This window comes from Macrosteles quadrilineatus, unplaced genomic scaffold (assembly GCF_028750875.1).
Source record: "Macrosteles quadrilineatus isolate MER2022 unplaced genomic scaffold, UCM_ALF_1.0 Scaffold_8__2_contigs__length_117827958, whole genome shotgun sequence".
Classification (NCBI taxonomy): domain Eukaryota; kingdom Metazoa; phylum Arthropoda; class Insecta; order Hemiptera; family Cicadellidae; genus Macrosteles; species Macrosteles quadrilineatus.
The window spans coordinates 66,360,519-66,384,146 of NW_026542601.1; the positions used below are offsets into that span (position 1 = coordinate 66,360,519).

Here is a 23,628-nt window from a genome sequence, read left to right on the forward strand (position 1 = left end):
TTAATCTAAACAGATTTCCATTGGTTTCACTTGGATAAACATGTCCAATGTTGCAATAAACCGTTAAATTTTTACAATATCGTATTTAAACAATACATTTATTATCCTTCTAGATTGTAATATTCAAAGGATATATAGCTTAGGGATAAATAACTAGCCATGAAGTTTAGTTTTACGCGTCCAAATATGGATGAAACGTTGACGTGGCTAAGCAAAAAAGGCTTATTTAAAAAACAAAACATTTGGAAATAGGACTTATTTTGTACTTGTTTTGCACCGTAAAATAGTAACGAAGCCATTAACTACTATAGAAACACAATCTGCTTCTCACATTTCTGCACAGTAAATGTTGTCTGACACTCCCTGACAACGTCAATAATTGTTCCTCAATTCTTTTAAAATAAAATAATTTTATTCGCCACACTGCAGCAATAAACATTGTTTTCAATACACTCATTGCTGGACTAAAGTAGCAATTTTCTCTTATGGTGGGGAAGAATCAAATAGAGCTGTATATTGTTATAGGTTTGACACATTTATTACTGCCCTAACCTGTGATACGACTACATAAGAGTGAGTCTAGTTCTATGTTCTATTTAGTAGGTAACTTTCGTCCACTGGTTTAGCGTTAGAAATTAGCCCCAATTGATAATTATGCCACAGTGTCATTAAATATAAAAGTTTATAAAAATTGGTTCGCGTTCATAATTTTGTTGGATTGAATTTCACTGAAACACAAACTTCTCACCCACATTCAGAAGAATTAATAAACGAATTTCACTAATTGAAATAAGAATGTGTGTTAGTGTACGCGGAGAAAATTATAATACATAACTGCCCAATCAGGTCATACTTAATCAAAAATTGCTGTTTTCATGCGTTGGGAAGCTAAACTAGTCCTTATTTCTTACGAGTGAATGATGATCAGCTGGAGTCGAGGATATTAACATTTAACATTCATTCGTTTCCATTGAGTTTCCAGATATTTGAAGAAAGTCTCCACCATAATATATACTGTTTTCTTGCTATTTACTATTTTCTTCGTGTGTATTTTGCAAAAATAAGTACGGCACCCCTTTGATCGGCATTTGAAAAAAATCATAATAGAATGACGGTGATTAATTGAATGTGTTAGTGTTGGCGGAGTAATTCATATTGTAACGTCAAATAACAAAACAAGAAAGGAACTATTTTAGGAGCTAATTTATAAAAAGAATGTACAAAATTCACGTTTCGTGAATTATTTAGCTTAAAGAATGTTGCAATATGACAAAAAAATATAGTTCACACAAGGAACAAAAGTGTATTTTCGGCCTTGCTATTTTTTTAAACTCAAGCTTGGACTGAAATGCCCCTATTAGTCTAATAGTGATGAAATAGATTATTTCTTTTAATAAGGGGATATGGTATTGAAACCTTGAGGAGTGTATATTTACAAGGAAAATTCCAAAGCGTAAGACAAAACAATTAATCAATTCTATTATCATTTTAACGCCTATTCCTATTATTGTTATTTAGCTTCTGTTCTAAAATCTAAATTCTATGATAAAATATATATGAATAGTGTCAGAAGACCTAATCCTAGTCCTATTCTGCTTGTTATTATTGTTACTCATAAGACTGATTTATTGCCTGTATCATAAATGTATTTATTATTATTGTATAAATGGTTTTTACCGTTGAAATAAATGAAATGAAATGAAATGAAAGACGTACTCAATTACACCCGAATAGAATAACATTAAACCGATTTGTCCCCAATCTTCAGGATAAAACCAGCTGTCTCCATTTGATAATCTGCCTAAAAGGAAACGCCTTTGTTATAACAATAGACTAAATCCTTCAATACGTCACTGCAGTAAACGCCTGGAAGAGACATTTTAGTAAAACATATCTCCAGCTTACATTGTAGACACCGAACAAACTCACATTACAAATCAACGCACGAAGCCTCATGACTGGTCTGTTTTTCAGTAGCTCCGAGTCTAATGTATTTCTTTCAAGAGGGTTCGCATTGAATGAAACACACGTAGTTTGAATATTTGCACTTTGAGGAATTCAAAACCATGTTTTAAAGTCACTTCCAACAAATATTATGAGACAATGTAACTGTAAACTGAATGCATAAATAACTAACAAGTTTTGAAAGTATTTTTTTTTAAAGCCAAGTAAATGAATAAATCTAATGAATCTAGAACCGTATAAAAAACAACCAATGAAAATTATTGGAAACCCCAAAAACCTATATAACACTTAATTTAAGACAACCCTTAGGGATCGTGTATTTATTTATTCATTGGATTCACAATTTTTAATAGTATAAAGTTCATAATTTCTGCGTGACAACTTAACTTTTTGAGTAAATACGTTAGTGAAAAACAGCGATATGAAACAACAAAACGCAAGAAAAATAACCATAGGATAACCGAATAATATTAAGCGTATGCTCGATTTTTTGTTATACTGCACTCGTAAACAGATTAATATAGATAAGTGTCTATAGAATTACTCACGCTATTGGCCTAATCAGCAGCTTAGTTTCTATCAGGAGTTTTTATATTTCGAAACCTATATGATAACATAATTAGGCTATCTGTTTCACCGTAACCAATAAAAAAGAGCATAACATTAATCGAAAACCAATTAATTTAGTTAATTAGGTTATCACGAGAAATTATATACACTATCACATCTGATAAATTGAGTTTAAAGCACTTAAAACCAACGTCAGCCCAATCCAGCTAAGTCTTGCCTTCAAAGGCACAGCTTAGGTAGTCTAAGCAAGATATATTGTTATTTAATACGAAGTTCAGTGTGAACAGCTATTTTAGTAAACAAAAATCAAGTTTATAATGGATGTACTGCATGTGTGAACCAAATCTTGTGGTTTTTAAAGTTTTGCAAAAATGGGCAAAGGAACTATAAAATGCGTTAGAAATATTTCTAGTGATAAAAGAAATAACTCAAAATGTGACTTTGTCCGCCAATCCTAATGTGTTTATGAATTCTTATACATGAAAAATGTAATCCTGTCTCATAATATCCAACTGGCTGTACAAAAAAGCCATAAATCTAAGTTAAAGTTTAGTTTATAATGAAATACAAAACTATTCTCAGTATATTGGACGATAGTCAATATTAAATTAAAATTAAATAGTAAATATCTATATTTTGACTATAGTACAAGTAAGCTTGTTGAAGTTATTGTATTTAAGTCAATAGCGTGGGAGTTCAATATCTTTGGGGAATTGAATTGTCTTAATCAAGGGGAGGGTTTGCGGCCTTGATTCTTTTTCAGAAACCCTTCCATTTTCCCAGACGCTGCCCCCGCCCCCTTTCTATATACATTTGGATTAAGCGGCTCACAAAGTTTAAAAGTTATGGCACCGTAGTTTTGTCAGGATAAACGTTTATCAGGCGTAAATTTCGTGATGCTCTAAATAGTTTCATATCTTATTCTCGTGAACGGGAGCGGTTCAAAATAAGTTGTTTCTGAGGATGACTTTTCAGCAACTTGAGATACGAGATTTTGGGTCTGACTTAGGGGAGGTACGAATGAGGCATTAGTTCAAAATTCCTCCATGAACAGCGCTGTAGAAGAGAGCACTTTGGCAATGAAGGTTTACTAATACTAATCGCAAAAATAGTTCTGTTCATAAAATAAAATTATAAATGCCTCAAATTCAATTTTATAATTTTTTAAATATAAAATTAAACTATCATAACCTAACCGAACTAACCAAACTTGCTGATAATGAAATAATATAACAAATGTTTAGTAATGAAAAAATAATTATGTTTATAAGGTGGATGTTTATAAAACTAGAAATTGCTCATGCTAAATTAAAATTTTATGATGACTTATAATAAAATTAAACTGTCATAACCGAACCAAACCTGCTGATAATGAAAAAATCTTTGACAAGAAGTTAGAGCTACCAGGGGGATTCGAACCCGGGACCTTCAGCATATCAGCCCGGCACGCTAACCACTAGACCACCGAGGCCGATGGCCACTGACCGTATTGTTACGGTGATGGCGTTCCTTCAGCTAATAAGAAGTCCACAGCTGTCATCGTAGCCTCTTCTATACCTCCCCTGAGTAAATACCCGAGATTTTAATTATTAAAAATATATAAAAAAAAGCTATCTCAAATAATTGACTACCATTAAACTCACGCTTGAATTTAAAAAGTGCCTAGCCTATATGTAATTTCATTATGACTTTACCTAATTCACTTTCAACCTACGCAATTGCATTATTGGTAAATCCACGCTCTATAGGCCTAAAGCCATCATTGCCTTGTAGGTTTTTAAATAGTAGGACAAATTCACGAGTACAGAATTTAATGAGCAGAATTATTTTCAGAGCATGATCTAGAGTCTAGAGTTTTAATGTTGATGTAACTGAACAAATGTACACTTATGTTTGTAAAGTTGTACAGAAAATTTGTTTAACGTTCTCAGTCATTCCGTCTCGGGATTATTACATTTAAAGTTATCTCATGTTGAATGAAATCGCCGTTGCAAACAAGCATGTCACCTCCTATTACAGAAGAGGATCTGTGTTAATTTCTATCTATTAATTGATTTAAACCTACCTTTTGTTTAAGATTCAAATCTAGCATACTTTTAAGTAACTTATTAAACAAAGTCTAAATATGTTTTACGAATTTTAATACCTAAGCTATGTTACATCAGTCATTACCTTATGACTTAACCAGTCCACCACATCTCTTGCCAGTCAGCTGTCCAACTATCTCCTCAGCCACTTCATACATATCATCCACAGCCTCCACTTGCATCAACTCTTCGACTAAAGGATCTTCATACTTAATCCTTAAATAATCTTCGTCAGTAAAAACCTCTTCTTCCGCCAAATACTCCTCCATGTCTGCTAATTTTCTCATCCGCTCTTCGTCACTTTCCTCCTCGTCGATGCAGCTGGTCATTTCCGTATCTTCTACGACCTCTTCTTCCATTCCATCCAGTAAACTGTAGTCGAATATCTTCAACTTCTTTGGCCTCTTTGCCATTTCCTCCTTGAGTTTCTTTTCCTCGATCATTCGTTTAGCCAGGAGAGTTATCCTGAAGACAGGGTGGTTGGATAACTCCTTAGGTGCTTTCTCTGGAGGCATCCTTCCCTCCAGAATCAACACTTTTTCACGATCCACTTCTGCCTGAGCTCTGTCTTTGATCCTTTTGCGCACTGTATCCTCGAAGTCTTCCCGCATCCGATGGCCCAGTGTCAACATATAGGTTTTATCTGTGGCGCGGACCACATAGGACCCCATCAACAGTTCCAGTCTGTACTTGACCGCTGGGTTGCTGAAGCCATAGACGACGTAAGGGGGCTCCCACCATGGCCTCGCCTCTTGGAAATCACTCTCTCTTCTGCAGGCGTCCACTATCACAACCATCGTGGTGAATTATTTACTTGAATTTTGACTACGAGAAATTTTGGGTCGATTAAATGTTTATGTTTATTTTGTTTTCATTGACACGTGGGAGAAAATTGGTTATAAAAACTACTGTTACAAAACAGTAGCAAAACAGCTGCGCAATCTCAAGATTCGCCTTACTAATATTCCCTCGCTTGACAACAGCGCCCATATCTATCAGTTTGACGACAACTCCCTGTGACAGATACTGTAACACTTTAACAAAATAAATTTTGAAAATTGTCGTGTAAAGGCCAATATTTCACTTTTAGTCGATCTTTGTTATGATTGATATGGATATGTTTAATATAAACACCCTAAAAGGGAGTAACAATAAACATGAGCAAATTGCATGATAGTAATATTCGTTCAATGAGAGTTTGAACTTTGTTGAGTTTGCCTCAACACTTAAAATTTTCCTGCTAATCGCAGTAGCAGATCTTGCATTGCGAATATAAGTGCACAGTTCTGACATAATAACAGTGATGTCAAAGCACGTTAGTTGACAGCATTATGCTTGGTAAAAATCTAATATTTTTTTATTCATAAATCATGCAAATCTATAATTTTACTGTCGGAAGCCTCGCTCCTTATCATTATTCTGGTGGACCCTACACCCTACAACATGTGTAGTGGACGTGCTCATATAAATGTTCCAAGCTTTGATTTTACCGTGGAAATCTATGTCAAGATAGGCTAAAACTGAAGTTTTAAAATCCACAAATTTGACAACCGCATTTTTAGATTGTAGTAAAATAAGATAAAATAGAAACTGAAATGTCAAATTTAACTTACTAGAATCCGTCTACAAAATTATTTAAAAAAATATTTGGAACAAAGCAGGACCCTTTATATTACAATGTGTAAATTATAACTACACTCATCTATGTTTTGATACTAACACACCAAATCTTAAAAAAAACGTTACGTATTATAAATAAATTAGGGTTATGGGTTAGATGAAAATATTATACCAGTTGCATTAAAGAAATTTTTTTATTATAGACTGAGTGTTCCTTTAAAAGTACCCAACTAAGACTGGGGTTGGATTGGGTATTCTACAGCATTACTCTTGTTCCAATTAACGGGACTAGGGCAGGATTGGCTTGTTGCCCGGGACAATCGAACCAATGTTGCACCTAGGACAGCAATCACATCTTGCACAATGCACTTCTCGCAGGGATTACATCTTGCACATTACACTATACGGACAGCAATCACATCTTGCACAATGTACTTCTCGCAGGGATTACATCTTGCACATTACACTATACGGACAGCAATCACATCTTGCACAATGCACTTCTCGCAGGGATTACATCTTGCACATTACACTGCGGACAGAAATCACATCTTGCACAATGCACTTCTCGAAGGGATTACATCTTGCACATTACACTACGGACAGCAATCACATCTTGCACAATGCACTTCTCACAGGGATTACATCTTGCACATTACACTGCGGACAGATATCACATCTTGCACAATGCACTTCTCACAGGGATTACATCTTGCACATTACACTATACGGACAGCAATCACATCTTGCACAATGTACTTCTCGCAGGGATTACATCTTGCACATTACACTATACGGACAGCAATCACATCTTGCACAATGCACTTCTCGCAGGGATTACATCTTGCACATTACACTGCGGACAGAAATCACATCTTGCACAATGCACTTCTCGAAGGGATTACATCTTGCACATTACACTACGGACAGCAATCACATCTTGCACAATGCACTTCTCACAGGGATTACATCTTGCACATTACACTGCGGACAGATATCACATCTTGCACAATGCACTTCTCACAGGGATTACATCTTGCACATTACACTGCGGACAGATATCACATCTTGCACAATGCACTTCTCGAAGGGATTACATCTTGCACATTACACTACGGACAGCAATCACATCTTGCTTAATGCACTTCTCACAGGGATTACATCTTGCACATTACACTATACGGACAGCAATCACATCTTGCACAATGCACTTCTCGAAGGGATTACATCTTGCACATTACACTACGGACAGCAATCACATCTTGCACAATGCACTTCTCACAGGGATTACATCTTGCACATTACACTATACGGACAGCAATCACATCTTGCACAATGCACTTCTCGAAAGGATTACATCTTGCACATTACACTACGGACAGCAATCACATCTTGCACAATGCACTTCTCACAGAGATTACATTTTGCACATTACACTACGGACAGCAATCACATCTAGCACAATGCACTTCTCGCAGGGATTACATCTTGCACATTACACTATACGGACAGCAATCACATCTTGCACAATGCACTCCTAGCCGGGATTAAATCTTGTATATTGCCCTCCTATCAGGAATCACAATTCGCACATTACACTCCTAGCAGGGATTACATCTTGCACATTACACTACGGACAGCAATCACCTATTGCACAATGCACTTCTCGCAGGGATTGAATCTTGCACATTACACTATACGGACAGCAATCACATATTGCACAATGCACTCCTAGCCGGGATTAAATCTTGTATATAACACTCCTATTAGGGATCACAACTTGCACATTACACTCCTAGCAGGGATTACATCTTGCAGAATGAACTCCTAACAGGGATTGCATATTGCATATTACACTCCTATCAGGGACTATAATATATTGCATATCGCACTTCTATCAGGGATTACATCTCGTATATTACACTCCTATCAAAGATTACATCTTGTATATTGCACTCTTACCAGGGATCACAACTAGCATATTGCACTCCTATCAAAGATTACATCTTGCATATTGCACTTCTAGCAGAGATCACATCTTACAAAATGCACTTCGGGTTGAAATCACATCTAACCTCTTGCACATAACGCTTAGAATATAGATTACATTTCAATCATTCATTTCATCATTTCTTTTTAATTCGGATGAAGATTTGATAACCGTTTAATAGAGTTCATTAATAACAATTTTAACTAACGTCTTAATTTATAATCCGTGTTCAAAGGCATTATCGTTATGGCACTCTAACTAAATGTTGAATAATGTAGTAGCCGGATGAAAACTAAATTTTTAAAATTTAAGAAATCTTAATAATTTATCAGTTACCTTCCACGATACAATTGACGTGTTGTACGGTTAATACATTCTGGTGTCACTATTTTAATCTTTTATTTCAGTAAACATTCTACATGGAGCGACTTTTCTGCTCTGTGGAAAGTTTTCAACAGTTCCTACTTTAGGTGATGAACAATTATGATAAGGTTGATAAATGAGGGCGAGTTATTTCGGTACTTCGTTACGATCATTTTGCATCGCTGCACTTTCTCATTTTCTGTTAATGACAGAGAAAATATTACTCTTAGCAGCTTAACTCCGCCTTAAATAACATTCCATTAAGTATTTGGCACGAAGGTTTAATTGTAAGCTACTTTTGGTATTATATAAGATGTAATTACTTGACTCGAAATTCTAAGGTTTGGGATAAACATTATATTTTATGCGTTTTAGAAGAGTATCAATGTATCATAGTGTAATGCTAAAGGTATAAGAAACATAATTTAACTCATTTTTTTGGATTGAGAAAGAATTTAATGTAAGCAGTCCAGTGATGTACCCTAAACGGTTAGATGATTAAACTGGAAATTTAGACTCACCACAATATTCATCTTAAGAAATTATAAAATGTTATTATAGTTATATTCTATGAAATCAGAAGTAGTTTTCTTTCAGTGATAATTCTACAGTGGAGTGTACAATGGTGCGCGAGAGGAACATCTCATTAATATTTCTTCAGCCTACTGGTTCCAGAACAGAAAGGAAAACGAACCAAATATCTGAAAGTTAAAAAGCGTGGGCAGCCAAGTGAATGAGCATTTCACAGTTTGTATCGCATAATTTATGAATCATTCCGCACAGATTAGCACAATCCTCATCGAGTATATTTAAAACAATCAAATGTTTCAGATTTCAACAATTATTTATCTACTATACGTGTACCACCTTTTAAAAAAACAAATACACGTTTTCTGCAACAGAATTTCTTGTGTCACACTATATGAAGGATGCATGTAGTGCATAATAGTTTTACACATTAGTCACGATATAGTCTTAGGGTTTGAATAAATCAAGTATTTTTTTCCAAATCTAGGCCTAGATAAAGAATTTCATAATTCCATAATTTCATAAAGAAATTCATAATTTGTATAAGAATTTAACTTCATTTCCATTTAACTTGAGAGACAACTCGAATTATAAATTGTAATTAGTTAAATCCATTGACACGCAGTGCAAATAAACTTCTCTTCCTATTGTACAATCGGAAGCCCGTTTCGTTTTGTGCTTTATGTTATTTTAGCATAGGTCGTTCAGTATTTACTATGCTATATGGCTCAGAAATAACACTTTCTAATTAGTCAAATGACAAGAAAGCTGAATAAACGTGACAGAAACGTAATTCAATTTATGAATGATCCACAAGAATTGTAAAGCTGAGAGACTCCTTACTATTTAATCTATGCTTAAACCAAAGTACCGAAACCAAAAAGTCATCATACGTTTTCCATAGCTTGAAACTATTAACAGATGACTGTGGTTAAGCTTTATTTTGTTTTTGTTGTTTGTATTTATAAAACTAGTATGAGATTGTCAATTTCAAAATCAAAAATACATTTTTAAAATGACAACATTTTGTAAAAGGTTAGTAGTTCTTTGCTGGAAGTGTCAAATACTACGAAGACGAGGTTGGATCGTGTCTTTGTTAGAACTAGCCATCCCTATATTAATGATGATCATTTTAATTTACATTGAGGATATGGTGTCATCCGGAAACCAGGTTAAAAGTAATGAGATCTCCTTAAAATCACATTATTCTTTCTTCTTTGCCCGTCTCACACATCTTGAAGTCGCCTACGCTCCACAGAACAATATCTCGCGTGGGATCATTGAAAACGTGGTCCAGCAAATCAAGAACCTTAGTCCAATATCAATCAGAAAAGAGTCCAAGACCACTGAAAGTGAACTCGACCAGTGGCTGAGGAGTAGATCTGTAAATTATTCATCTGATTTATTTGAAAGAGATATAGGCATTGTATTTTCTTCAATAGATCCTCCAAGAGACATTTACAGATACAAAATAAGAACAACTGATCCAACAATGGTGACAAATACAATAGATAATGATATTTCCACAAGGAATTATCCTTACGCACCAGTCTTCTTAGGTACTCAAATGGTCTTGGATCAAGCAATACTCCAAAACGCAAAAATTTCAAACCGGTTAGAGTTGTTCTTTAGCCACCTTCCATCAAAGGAACAAGATCTTTTCATCGTGACAAACGTTTTATTTGTGTTCTTAGTGTTTGCTTATTTGTTCCTTTTGGTGTCAGTGATCAAAGATGTGGTCGAAGAGAAGGAATGTGGTACCAAAGAGCTGACTAAGATAATGGGAGTAGATTCTTGGATGATCTGGTTTCATTGGTTTATCTACGGTATGATGGTTCAACTGCCGGTAATTCTAGTAGTTACCCTCATTATGACGGCTTGGAAACCAATTTTCATTAGTGCTGGTGGGTTGGTTGTGTTTATTTTGTTTTTGCTGTTCACTATTAACCTCATCGTGGTGCTTTTTGCTGTGAGTTGTCTGTTCTACAGAACTAATGTGGCTCTAACCGCTAGCTTAGTAGGATGGTTTGTGTTGCACCTACTGTTATTTATCATGGTCATTAATAAACCAGAGAACATTACTTCGTTCATGGAGCTAATCTTGAGTTTATTTCCCATACCGAATCTTTGCTGGGCACTGAGTTCGCTGGTGTCATTCCAAATGTACGGTGAAAAATGGACGTGGAGTTGTGTATTTACTCAAGGATATACAAAGTTCAAGACATCAGTGGGAGGTTCGATGGTTTCGTTTATTGTAAGTACAATGTTGCACACAATGTTACTCATATATTTAGACGCTATATACCCAGGGCCTTACGGTGTACCAAAGTCGTATAACTTTGTGTACAAATGGATAAGAGAACGTTTATCGGAGAAAGATGTCTTAGATTATAGTGAAATAGTACACGAATCCCCGGAAAACTTCGAACCTGTTGGGGAAAACGTTAAGACTGGTATTGCGCTTCGTGGATTGCGCAAAATATTTGGGATTTATAACAAAACTGTCGCTGTGGACAAAGTGGATTTGGACATTTACCATGGGGAAATAATGGTCCTTCTAGGACACAATGGAGCAGGGAAAACAACCACAATGTCTATGATCACAGGAATGACAGCTGCTTCCAAAGGGGTGATCATGTTTGAGGGTGAAAACATAACAGTAAACAAAAGTAAATTCAGAGAAAACCTCGGTCTGTGTCCTCAAAAAAACTTATACTTTTCAAAACTAACTATCTTAGAACATTTAATGTTTTTTGGAATGCTAAAGGGTATGTCATACTCGGGATCTAAAAAAAGTGGCAAGAGTCTGTTATACAGTCTGAGTATGTTAGATAAAGCTGAAACTTGGGGTTCCAAACTTTCAGGAGGCATGCAGCGAAGATTGTGCCTTGCAATAGCTCTCGCAGGAAATCCGAAGGTGGTAATCTTAGACGAACCTACTTCCGGACTCGACCCACAGACCAGGCGGTCGCTCTGGGACGTCATTCTAAGGATGAGAGGGGAGAGAACTGTGTTGATCACTACTCATTTCATGGAGGAGGCTGATGTGTTGGGAGACCGGATAGCGATCATGGACCGTGGCAGAGTTGTTTGCTGTGGAACCTCGTTATTCCTAAAGAAACTCTTCGGCACAGGCTATCAAATCCACGTATTAAAATCACACAAAGCACATGTCCATAACATATCTAATGTGGTTAAACAAAACATCCCGAATACCCATGTTAAGGTCGTGTCAAAAATTCAAGTGAATTATATCACCAAAGAGGAAAATGTCGATAAATTTCCAGCCTTGTTCACCGCATTGGAGAAACAAAAAAGTAGTTTACATATTACAGCTATAACAGTAACGTGCGCTTCTTTGGAGGATGTGTTTCTAAAGGTAGCTTCCTTGCCAATGGGAGACGTTTTGAACACGGAAAAATCCGAACAGTCCGTGTCCAAAACATTTAAAATGGACGAACATGAGAGACTGCAGGGGATCGACCTTATTCGTCAACAGATCAGTGCTCTATACGAAAAAAGAATTATCTATGTTAAACGACACATATTTTCTTTTCTTTTTAAACTGTGTTTTATTTTGTTCGTTCTAATATCCTTTGCAGTATTTACTCAGATAGAACGATACACATATGAAAAACAAAAAGAACTACTAATTAATCTGAGGTTATACCCAAACTCCTTAGTTCTGTTGGCGTACGATAATCAACGTTTCAAAGGCATGGTTGATATTGGTGTAAAAATAGCCCAATCTTTGTCTGGAAAAGTTATGGTCTTCTCAGACACATCTGCACTTGACGATTATTTGTCCAAAGAAACTACCGAGAACAATTATGAATACGTTCGGAAAGTTTTATTTGCATTAACATTTACAGACGGATTTGTTGTCATAAGACATCACGCTGGAAGGAAACAACACGCTCCTGCAATCGCTATCAACTTTCTCTCCAACATTTTATTGCAGAACAAAACAAACAGAAGTGGACTAATTCAAGCTGTCAATTATCCTTACGTCAATACGGAGACAAAAATTTGCAATAGGGAAAAGACTAATGAGGTTGCCTTGGAGATCCTGATAATATACCCTTACCTAATACTTTTATCAATAGGATTTACTATTTTACTGAGTGAGCTGTTAAGTTTTATCATCGAAGACAGAACAACAGGGTTTAAACATCAACAGTTTCTAGCGGGTCTCTCTCCAACAGTCTATTGGTTTGTAAACTGGACATTTGATTTTTGTGTGTATTTTACCTCGGCAATTTTGATTTTGATAATATTTTCAATATTCGGGCCGAGGATTACATTAATGCGTTTCACATGGTTTTGTTTACTTTTCTTAGTGTTCCTCCTTCAAGGATTAGCTGCGATCCCTCTGATGTATTTATATTCTTTCGTTTTTGACAGCCAAGGGTCAAGTCTCGCCATATACAACGTTCTAATGATTTGCTTGGGGGTGTTTCCAGCGTTACTAGTGAGTACTGGGATATTAATGCTGTTTGGCCTCCCCATTTTTATTCTGGTTGTGAGCGTTCTTTGCTTAAATCCAGTTTCGGCTACACTATTGTGTCTAAGATTCATATTGAAGGCAATTGTACTTGAAGAATTTTGCAGAGTGTGCAAAGACGAACTGTGTCCTAAAGACGTATCTGATGTGTTAAGAATGCCAAATAAGGATGATCAATCTGGAATCCTTTTATACCTTATTTTCCTTTTATGTGCATCTCTAATTTATCCTTTAATTGTTTTGTTGGTGGACTGTGGACTGATAAGTAATATCAGAATGATACTTACATGTGGGGAGGCTGACCTTTCTCCACCAACCGATGCAGATGAAGACGTTAAGCGGGAAACTCTAAGAGTAGAAGCTCACAAGTACGAGAACAAAGATACGCCGTTGCGAGTTGAAGGTTTGGAAAAGAAGTATTCACGAGGTCCAAAAGCGGTGGATAAAGTAAGCTTCTTAGTTTTAAAAGGGGAATGCTTTGGCCTATTAGGAGTGAACGGAGCGGGAAAATCTACGACGTTCAAAATGCTGACTGCAGAAGTTATCCCAGACAGAGGAGACGCGTTCGCTAATTCGTTCAGTATAAAGACAGACAGAAGGCAGTACATGACGTCAGTCGGATACTGTCCCCAGCATGATGCCATTTTGCCTTCCCTTACTGGTCGGGAGATCCTGCAGATTATTGCGAAGATACGAGGTATTCCGTCGTCGGAAACGAAGAACGCTGTGGAGACCTGGCTAGGCATGATGGGAATCCTCGAACACGCAGAGAAGCGATGCGGTTCATACTCTGGAGGGACAAAACGCAAGTTAGGCACGGCGATGGCACTGATAGGGTCGCCAGAAGTCGTGTTTCTGGACGAACCAACCACCGGTGTTGATCCGGCGTCGAGGAGGAAGCTGTGGACCGTCATAAAGAGCTTGCAGAAGCAAGGGCAAGCAATAGTGCTGACGTCACACAGCATGGACGAGTGTGAAGCTCTATGTACCAGGCTCACAATAATGGTAGCAGGGAGGATGAAGTGCATCGGGAACGTGGAGTACCTCAAGACCAGGTTTGGCAATGGTTTCTCCGTACTTCTAAAACTTGGAGAACACAATCCAGAGGACGTTGAGTTACTCAAGCGGGACTTTGATCTCTTGTTCCCTGACAACGTTGTGAAAGACGAGCACGACACATTGATCCACTACACCATTCTCAATCCGGACATTTTGCTCAGTCAACTATTCTCTAGCTTGTTACAGTTCAAACAAGATCACCAAATTGTGGCAGACTTTACGGCATCAAACACTACCCTGGAGGAGTTGTTTTTGTCATTCGCATCTAATACGCAGCAGAGAGTGTAGATGGTTGAAAATAATAGACACACATCTTAGGTTTCAAATAACTTCCAGAAATAATGTGCATAATTAACACTACGCCTTTATATACAAAATCAATAAAAGCTCAATTATGTAGAACGTTTTTAGGTTATGTTTTGATTTTGTGTAAATACACTCTGTTCAAGTAATAAATCCTTATAGCACATGTCTCCATTTTTAGTATAACCAGCTGTTTCAAATATAAGTGTCAATTTCAAGTATTCATCTGTTCAAATGTAAACAAACATTTTCTCCCTAAGAATAACATAGGAACCTTGATGGCCACTGGGGCAGAGCCCTGATGGAATTCCAAAGTTTTTTTGTTTGATGGCAAAACTACATGCTTAGGCCTTTCTAACGACACCTTGGACATGGTGATTGGTAGCACCACCGCTCCAAAACAATTATGAAAAAAATACTCATCTCCATTCATACTTGGCTCAAAATACCTACTTTGTTTGGTCACCATTTCAAAGAAAAGTAAAAAGTAAAGTAAAGTATGCCTAGCGTATTAAATATATTACGTTTAACCTAGGTTTTGTTACGGAGGGTAATGAAATTTGTTTTTTTTAGCAAAATATTAGTAGCTCAGTATTAAATAAATAAATTTTCCAAGTTTGATCTCATTATAAACATAAACAACCAAATAATTGCATAAACAAGCAAATTACTTCAGTTTACTTACTATTCTCCATAATAATAACAAGGAAATCTTAATTTACAACTTTTTCTTTTTAATTTTCTCCGTGACCAATAACCGTATAAAACACTCTAATTTACTAAATTATTTGTTTTTAAGCTCTTCAAAATATGTGAGGAAGAAATACTTTTTTTTACTTTTGAGTGTTAAAAAGGGAAAATTAATTTTTACCCCATTAATCCCAGTTCTCATGGTCCAATCATGCTGGTTCGCGAACTCATTCTAGTTTATTCACACTGCACATACCTTAAACCGAAATTTGATGAAAATCGGACTAAAATGACTCGAGTAAATCGATTTCACAGGCACTTAACATTTTGAACGATTAGTGTTTTTGGCCTCTGGGGACGTCAAAATAAAAAGTAAATCGACCCCGGACCATGGTACCATTGTAATAGCTACGTACCTATATGTAATTAACTAAAATTTTAAATAATATAAAAGAAGGAATAAAACATAGGTAGTCTTAACACAACATAGCTGTAAATATAAGTTAATTGACAAAAGCTTCATAATATATCTATACGATTATACAATTGAGGTGGTGTCTGTCTGTCTATCTGTCTGTGCAGCTACCACGACTAAAATACTAAACCGATACAGCCAAAATTAAGCACGAAGATGGTTCACATATCTTAAATATGTCTTAACATACATTATCTCATGAATGTCTTAGGCCTATTCACTTCTCTGGGTTCCTCTCGGTGTAGGAGCCCTTGGATATCCAAAATTTTGAGGTGAGGTTGGTAAAGAAAATATTAATTGATCTCCATGGAAGCATGAGGAAATTCACAATGTTTACCTTTGCGTTGACATTTCAATGTAAACAATCAGAACTGTCAATAAAGCCTATTTCACAATTTCACAGCTGATCCAAACAAATTAAATATAATATTTTACACAACTATATGTGGTAGGTCTATTTAATAAATTTGTCATTGATTACTTTTCTAAAACTATATCGTTGATTATGGAAGTAAAAACAGTTTCTATAACCCTTGCTGTATCGACCAAGAGATAGTATTAACTAGGCTATCAAGATATGTTATGATAATGGGAACAGCCATCCTTCTAAACTGAATTTTTCCGTTGTGAAGCACGGGTACAGCCCCAGTATGTAATAAAAACAGTTAAATTGTGTTAGCTTAAAGTTAACAAACATTTAATGAAGTAGTTAGGATCGATGGGTTGACATCCTCCCTTTCCGTGTTGTGGTGAATGTCGTTATCTGTTTAACTGACATGCCATCACATGCGGTGATTGCAAACATCATTAACATGTTTTACCAGGCTTTATGTAGGGGTTGGAAAATAAACATAAATTTTAGTTTTAAACATGATTTTAAAATCATCATATCCTTATAGCTTATTTATTTATATAAGCAAATTCAGCCGTTAGTAAGTAAACTACACATAGTATCGATATTCTACAATTTTTAATCTTTGCTTATATTCGAGTTTTATGCCATGCAGCGTCCCCATCAAAGTTGGTAAATGAAGTATGATATCAAATACGGATGGATTAAAAGAAGATTAGTTTGACTTATTGAATACTCGTTCACTATCATTTTATAAAATGGTATTCAAATGTCAATTTTATTGACAATGATTCAGTTTATAATCAGTTCAAGTTTGTATTGTACTCTTAGGAAAATGAAGAAAAAATACTCTCACTAGTAAACATTTAATCACGTATGGAGTTTTTTTTTGTTTTTCCCTACCAGTTTCAAGTTAAAATTTAAATTTATGTGTTGAAGATCAACACAACAAGAATGCAATGTATTTAGGTATTTTTGGGAATTTCAACCGTACATATACGTGCCTATAACAAAATGTTATTCGATTTATATGTTTATTAAACAGTGTTATGTTTATATTTTGGTAATGCAAAAAATTATTAATAAGTATATTTTCAGCTCACAAAACAGTACTAAAATGTTGTTTTCTATAGTTTTTACACACTGAAATACATTTGAACAGTATTTTGTTCATATTTTAGTAATTAATATAAGCAAAAAATAGATTATAGTCCTCTTTATAAAAATGATGAAAAAAATTAAAAGTAAAGAATTGCTCAACTTCCGCTCTTGCAGCACATGTTGGGATGTAGTTTCTGTTCAGGAAGTTATTTAACAACACAATTTACGGACCAACCTGCCGCAGTATTTTCTTGTTTGGAACTTTTCGGGCTTCTTTTACGTCCAAGTTTGAATCTAGTTGGGGCTGGATTACCTTTATTAACTGCTATGCCATTTTTAAAATTCAAATTTTTCTTCAGATCATCCACTTCAATCAAAATTCGTAGAAAAAGATCTTGTAATGTGATTGAATGCAAACTGTTATCACACCGTTGGGGATGTAAAATTTAAAATATAGCCTAAATATTTTAGTAGTGTTTAAAGTCATCGACTCAGGTAGTTAAACCGTCATATATCCGTAAATTTCTAGATTGAAAATACTGACATTTTAAACTATTTTTTTTTTATGGCCACCTCTTTTAACTTTGAATTTGTCCGTCCACATAGACGAACTGCCCGTGAGTGGATCGTATATAGCAAAGCAACGGGTGAGCCGGTACAGTCAGGGCCGGGGATAGTAGCAGGGCCCTGGGTACAGTACAAAGGTGAACTATACTGATCAAATGTTATCGGCAGTGACCAGGATCCGAACCTACGATATCGCTGTCTAGGACCCGAGAGTCCGTGACGCTACCGACTGAGCCATCGACTCACCAACTTCACCAATTCATGACTAGTACAAATAAACTTGATAAATGCTACCTGTTTATCCACGTCCCCATTTATTAAATTTGTTGAAAAGTGTTAACATTTTTACACAATTGCGTATCTTCAAACTTAAAATTTGAATAATAATTAATTCAGTTTCAAAACAATGTAAATACAATTGGCTAATATCCATGGTTATACCCAGTATATTTTAGACGTTTGAGAAACTGAGATCACAGATAAGAATCTTGTAAACGGACCAATTAGAGCTCGGGTTACACCGCTTTATTGCTTTTACGACTACCCGACGACTGGGATTTTCTCAGCTTAACCTTTGATAAACGGACCTGTGTAAGTCATAGGAGGTCGTTGATTGAGTTTTGCAAGTAAATAGTAACTCCCACTTGACTGCAGCAAAGTCCAATACTAGAAATTGTTAGAAAGTCATTATATCAATCGGTATAACGTATCCTCAGAAGATTGTAGTTCGGGTTTTGTTTAATGATTTAATTTTTGTTGCAATAATATTTTTTTCGTCATACTGCAGCAAAAACATCTGCTTTTAATGGATGCGTTGCGGGTCTAGAGTAGCATTTTTACTACAAACAAACAAACAAACACACAAACTTTCACATTTATAATATTAGTAAGATTATATACTATGCAATTGCATTGTGTTCATTAATTTTTAAAGGTAAAAAAGTATCGAAATGCTGACGTTCATCACCTAAATGGAAATTCGTCAAATGGAAAATAAAGGAGAGCCTTTTCCAATCCATTTAATATCGGTACGCGACTGAGGTTCAGATGACCTTATCTTGAGTATTGAGTTAACACAAAATATTATCCTGGTTCCTAGTTCAATGCTGCTAGTTACTAAATCATCACTTGTACCTTACTATTTACTATCTTACGTTAACTGATTACAATCAATACGTTAATTAGTAGATTATTAATTGTGATCTAAAGTAAAATATAAACTTATTTAAACTATAAACTTAAAAAGATTATTTCAATGGCACTATACGTTAATTGCTAAGTAAATAGGCTCACTTTCGCGCTATTTTAGCAAGAAAAATACAAACCAAAGATCAAACGGGAATAATTAGCTTCACCTTTTCACAGTAACCTAAATCGCTATTTTTTTTATTTAAATATTTTTTTTTTCAATTTCCATTTTTTTATGAGTTTAATGCTTATCGTTTTTATTTGATGATTTCAGAACCTTTTAAATTTGGTAATAAATTTCATCGGTTCAATCCTGAGAAAAGTGTATAGCTTTTTGATGGTTTGAAACTGGACCCAGCTGTACTTGATCATTGGGGCTTTTAATAAATGGTTCTGGCTAACAGCTGATCTTAGTCAATATGCTAACAAAGCTACACAAAGCATCACACCATTCTACACTCATCCTTCACTCATATTGGGCTAATACGCACCAAGGTGGCGTCCCCATCTCAAATGAATATGAATACCTGTTATTTTCTATATACTTTATAGGGTTTGTGATAAAAAAAAAATCATAAGAACCAAGTAATGAAATTGTTCTGGATTGTAAGTTGTTAATTCATTTATTTCAAATTTTGTGGCAACGTAATAATGGCAATATACAACAAAGGTACTACGAATAAAACATGTATTGATTTATACTAAAAGAAATTACATTTCTACTGTAACTATTCGCAAAATCATGAAAAAATTACACAATTTTTTAAATGTATATAAATATGATATAGCTGTTTTCCTAGTATTTTCTAGTATCTACAACCATCAACTATAGTCAACAATGCTACAATTTAACAGTCAAGGAATAGAAACAAAAGTCTCTCAGATATTGCTGAGCCACATTAGCATAGGGATTATTGGATTCTTTTGCCGGGTTCAATTTATATCTCGGTATTAAACAGTTGAATCACATTCTAGTCGATAGTCTGTCTGCAAGGAAATGTTGAACAGTTTTGTTGCTAGAAAAAAATATTTATTCTTCAATTCGTTGAAGTGAGACACTTTTTTCAACAATTCGCCAATTAAGAAAATATGTTAAGATAGCCATCTTTTTCCATAGTTTCTGTATATTAATGCACGTTTTAAGAATCGAACTAGCTACCAAATTGATGTTACATCCAAACTAAGTGGACCTAATAAAGTAATAAGTTAACTACAAACTAACTACTATGTTAGTTTCGTATGTTGTTTCATCTTAGTTTATTAGTTTTGTCAAACGTCTATTAGTTAGTTATCTATTTATCAAATAAGATATGTTTATGAAACATTTAGTTGAATATGAACCAACAACATCGATGACATCAATGTTGCTACATTTGCTAATTTCTTGGTTATTCTTCCTAGACTGGTGTTTCTAGACAAGCGATTTTATTGTGAAACCTTAGTGAGAAGTAATTGAGTTTTACCTTTATTTCACACCTTCTATTTTCAAAAATTAACAGTTCAAGCTGTAGAGAAAGAAATAATAAATTTTACATTCAAACTGTTTCCAATCTCAACAAAAGCTCATCACAAAATACAAAGAGAATCACTCATAAACCACGTTTCAGACGACACTGAAATATGAAGTGAATTCAATAGAAGTGCGTATAAAGTAAGTCAGTAATTGTTACTGCAGCGCCGTCTCTAACGCCGACATCGACTCATTTTATTGATGCAGTAAAATACAAAACCGAGAACAACAAGATAAATAACTTGGCCAAGACTGGAGTATCTCACCATTGCCGCCTTGGCATTTGAGAAGTGAGTTGGGGAAGACTACATACGTGTGAATTAGGATCAATATTGACAGCTGTTGGTTAAAAGAAAGGACAATACGGTATTGTTAGTATTTAAATAGTTGTGGGAAGTCATTCATTGTGTTTAGTACTTAAAAATTTGTACACATGACTGCATTAGTAGGTGGAATCAGATTGTTTCGGTATTTGAGAATTTTAAGTGGATCAGTTTTTTTTTTTTAGATTTTTGTTTTAGTTATTCATTATTAATTCAATTTTATCTTGAACTTGCCCAATTATATGATTTTCCAAAACAGTTTTGCCAACGATAAATTTTTAACGAAATTTAGATTAATCTTTCATACTTAATTAAGTAGTACCGGGGGACCGAGCCATGGCTCGGTATAGTTGATTTCGATTGTAAAAGCAATATAAAGGCAACTTAAGTGTTGCTAAAGCAATATCTTTAGGCCAGCTGTGTTTTATTATTATCAGGTTAACCACAATATGACTTTAACTTATCCACGGATTTCACAATATCAAGTCTTATTTACAACTAATTTCGGACTTAATTATTTAACTTCAAGTGGAATTTCCATTTATTATGATGGAAAATTTAACCTGACAATCCACAACAAATTATTTTATTTTACAGTCAATGGAAAAAACCTTTATATAGAGGAACTTCAATTATTACTATTGAGCAAAGATTATACTGAAAATTAATCAATATATAAGGGAAAATATCCCCTATATAGATAAATTAGTGTAATCTTTGCTCAATAGTGACATGATGTTTCCCCCTTTGTACTGTAAATTGTAGTATATTGTGGTTGGCTTATTATAAACACAATATGTTACAAGTCTTTTGTTTTTCTTTTTACTTATTATTTTGTTCAACCAACATAACTACTTAGCAGCCCATGTGGCAAATGTTAAATTTGTATATTGTTATATTGAGTTGTATAGTGAAATGCGAATTTGCCTTAGATGTTGGTGGTCGTCAATTACGTTTTTAGGCTAGAAATAAATTATTTCCAACATTTAAAGGCTGTTGTCAAAGCCGTTTTCAAGTACTTTGTGAAATTATACATACAAGCAAATAAGACAAATAATAAGACATTTATTAGACATTCAACAAAATTACAAAATTTTTCAATAAACAGTTGTATATGATTCACATTGATAAACAAGCAACATTAAATTGAGCTAACATCACAAAAAACCATGTAATGTTTAAAATCTAAAATTGGGCTAGGCTTGAAGACTCTTATTTTAATATTTAAAAATTCATCCAATGTATAAAATGGGTTCAATTGTAACCAATTATACAATCTATTTAGTGCTTTTTTAAGCAAACTCTGAAAAGTCAATGGTAACTTGTTGAAAAATGTTACACCTAAATTAACATGATAATTCATTGATTTACTTAACCTAAACCTTTGTTGATCTAATTTATTCCTAAATCTGATTACATGATCATGTATTTTTTCTCTGACAGAAAACATATTTAAATTAATTTTGACAAACATCAATACCTCTAAAATATACAAGTTAGTGTACAATAGTCAGGGTCCCCGATGAGACAAAAAGTGGCCTGGAGCGGGCTAACCTTTCTGAGTCCGGCAAAACTCTAACAGCTTTTTTTTGTTTGATTAAATTTTTTTTAATTCCAACTCCGTTACTCCAGATTATCCACCAGATAACACTTTCATAAAAAGCAAAATATGCCATTTTCAAGTATTTACTGGAAACATGTCTTTTTAGATTTATTAACAAATGTACAACTCTGGGCAATTTATTATTTACAAAATTAATATGGTCAGACTATGACCGCTTACAGTCTACTTTTATACCAAGTAATGTTACAAAATTTTCATTATAGTGAACAAATTGATGGTATTCATGATTCTTTTTCAAGGTCACCAATATTCTCTGTGTTTTTTAGAATTTAAAAACAATCCATTTACTGTAAACCATTCTTCAGCATATTTAAAAACAGAATTGGCAACATTTTCCATACAATCTAAATCTCTATGGCTAACAAGTAAAGAGGTGTCATCAGCATAAATTGTTGACTTACAATTTAAATTGAAACTAATGTCATTAATTAAAATTAAAAACAAATGTGGCCCATAACCGAACCCTGCGGTACCCCGACCTTTGACCTTGCTGTTTTTGATCTGCAAGCAAACATTGCTCACATAAGAATATAAGATTATTATATAAAAATGAAATATTCCAAAATATTTCAATACATTTAAAGTATCCCTAAAGAGCAGAGCAAGTAAAGAACTTGCCTGCATCTGATACAGTACAATGCATACCTTCAATAAAACTAACTATCAAAGAAAATGTTTACAACAAAACAAATAAAAAATAGTTCAAGAAAAATAGAATTTCATAATATAACAAAAGTCTTTTCTCAAATGCACGAACCACATCAATTAAAAACTTCGGTTTACACTACGTTGCGTGTGCGACCACCTGT

The 23,628-nt window shown here is 34.6% G+C and overlaps 3 protein-coding genes across 3 annotated transcripts in view; 1 reads left to right on the forward strand and 2 right to left on the reverse strand.

Annotated features, from left to right (window-relative positions):
* LOC129000081 (cardioacceleratory peptide receptor-like) overlaps nucleotides 1-23,628 on the reverse strand; it is a 131,022-nt gene that overhangs the window by 74,861 nt on the left and 32,533 nt on the right. The window lies entirely within an intron of this gene.
* LOC129000082 (uncharacterized) lies at nucleotides 4,672-5,482 on the reverse strand. Its single transcript, XM_054426960.1, has one exon. The coding sequence runs from the start codon at nucleotides 5,417-5,419 to the stop codon at nucleotides 4,709-4,711; it is 711 nt and encodes a 236-aa protein (XP_054282935.1). The 5' UTR covers nucleotides 5,420-5,482; the 3' UTR covers nucleotides 4,672-4,708.
* LOC129000078 (phospholipid-transporting ATPase ABCA1-like) lies at nucleotides 10,158-15,078 on the forward strand. The gene has a single exon (XM_054426954.1). It carries the CDS (start codon nucleotides 10,244-10,246, stop codon nucleotides 14,972-14,974), a length of 4,731 nt encoding a protein of 1,576 aa, XP_054282929.1. The 5' UTR covers nucleotides 10,158-10,243; the 3' UTR covers nucleotides 14,975-15,078.

What these genes read in the sequence shown, in the direction of transcription:
- LOC129000082 (XM_054426960.1), bottom strand. Translation starts at nt 5,419, where the DNA reads ATGGTTGTGATAGTGGACGCCTGCAGAAGAGAGAGTGATTTCCAAGAG.
- LOC129000078 (XM_054426954.1), top strand. Translation starts at nt 10,244, where the DNA reads ATGATGATCATTTTAATTTACATTGAGGATATGGTGTCATCCGGAAAC.